This window comes from Ascaphus truei, chromosome 15 (assembly GCF_040206685.1).
Source record: "Ascaphus truei isolate aAscTru1 chromosome 15, aAscTru1.hap1, whole genome shotgun sequence".
Classification (NCBI taxonomy): Eukaryota; Metazoa; Chordata; class Amphibia; order Anura; family Ascaphidae; genus Ascaphus; species Ascaphus truei.
This window is the reverse complement of record NC_134497.1, coordinates 46156984-46158316: the sequence shown is the minus strand read 5'-3', so window position 1 is coordinate 46158316 and position 1333 is coordinate 46156984. Positions and strand designations below refer to the sequence as shown.

The 1333-nt window shown below is 46.7% G+C and overlaps 1 protein-coding gene across 1 annotated transcript in view; it reads right to left on the bottom strand.

The window, feature by feature from the left end:
- Window positions 1–521: 521 nt before the first annotated feature.
- The window catches only part of LOC142466382 (uncharacterized), a 62069-nt gene continuing 61257 nt past the window's right edge, over window positions 522–1333 (bottom strand). The window contains 1 exon segment of the mRNA XM_075571239.1: window positions 522–1333. This exon segment is cut by the window's right edge and continues 461 nt beyond it. Within this exon segment, the coding sequence (XP_075427354.1) occupies window positions 656–1333 (678 nt within the window). The 3' untranslated portion in view covers window positions 522–655.

Genomic DNA, 1333 nt, shown 5'->3' with positions numbered 1-1333 from the left:
ACATGAATCTCTGCCCTTAGAGGTGTGCAAGTGTAACCCTCAGTGGGAAAGGTCCCTGTGTGAGGTGGCACCACTTGTTACATCATTACTGCATATGTATATGTCATTAATAAAAGGACACTTAACCCCCTCAGGTGCATTTTCATTTCAACATATAACTTGTGAAATTGATGGTCAACTCTTGCTGCTCTCTAGAGATATTAAAGGAACATGGCATTACGTAAAGGCGGCTGCATTAATGTCCCTCACTGGGGACGTTAGTCGGTGTCTCTGTCCTCCACTTCAGTATTCACAGAACACTCTAGGACATTTGGTCGCGGCCATTTCACCTCGACTCTCCCCACCGCTGGCCACTTTGCTGATAAGGTAAGTGCCTAAACCCCTACCCTAAAATCCCTACCTCAAGCCCTTACCCTAAAACCCCCTACCCAAAACAGTCTGCGTTCCAATGCTGGTGGCCCATTGGTCACGCTGAAACTATTCTGATTCACAGCTAAGCGAGACTATAAACCGCTTCAGCATAATGGGGAACACACATTTTATTAGGACCAACAGCATGGAAATATAAAATATTAAGAACATTTTTCTTTCAATCAAACTACAGTAAGAATGATACAAATAACCTGCATTAAAAAAAGTTATAACATGCCTGGCTTTAGAGAAAGGTCTCTCCCCTGTGTGTCCTCTTGTGTCTGTTCAGGTTGGATAACTAAATAAATCCCATCCCACATTCACCACATACATGCGGTCTCTCACCTGTGTGTGTCCTCTTGTGTGTGTTCAGGCTGGATGACACACTAAATCCCTTCCCACATTCCCCACATACATACGGTCTCTCCCCTGTGTGTGTCCTCGTGTGTATGTTCAGGTGGGATAAGTCACGAAATCCCTTCCCGCATTCCCCACATACATGCGGTCTCTCCCCTGTGTGTGTCCTCTTGTGCATGTTCAGGTGGGATAACTGACTAAATTCCTTCCCGCATTCCCCACACACATTCGGTCTCTCCCCTGTGTGTGTCCTCTTGTGCGTGTTCAGGTTGGATGACACACTAAATCCCTTCCCACATTCCCCACATACATACGGTCTCTCCCCTGTGTGTGTCCTCGTGTGTTTGTTCAGGTGGGATAAGTCACGAAATCCCTTCCCGCATTCCCCACATACATGCGGTCTCTCCCCTGTGTGTGTCCTCTTGTGCATGTTCAGGTGGGATAACTGACTAAATCCCTTCCCACATTCCACACAAACATGCGGTCTCTCCCCTGTGTGTATCCTGGTGTGTTTGTTCAGGTTGGATATCTGACTAAATCCCTTCCCACATTCCCCACATAAATG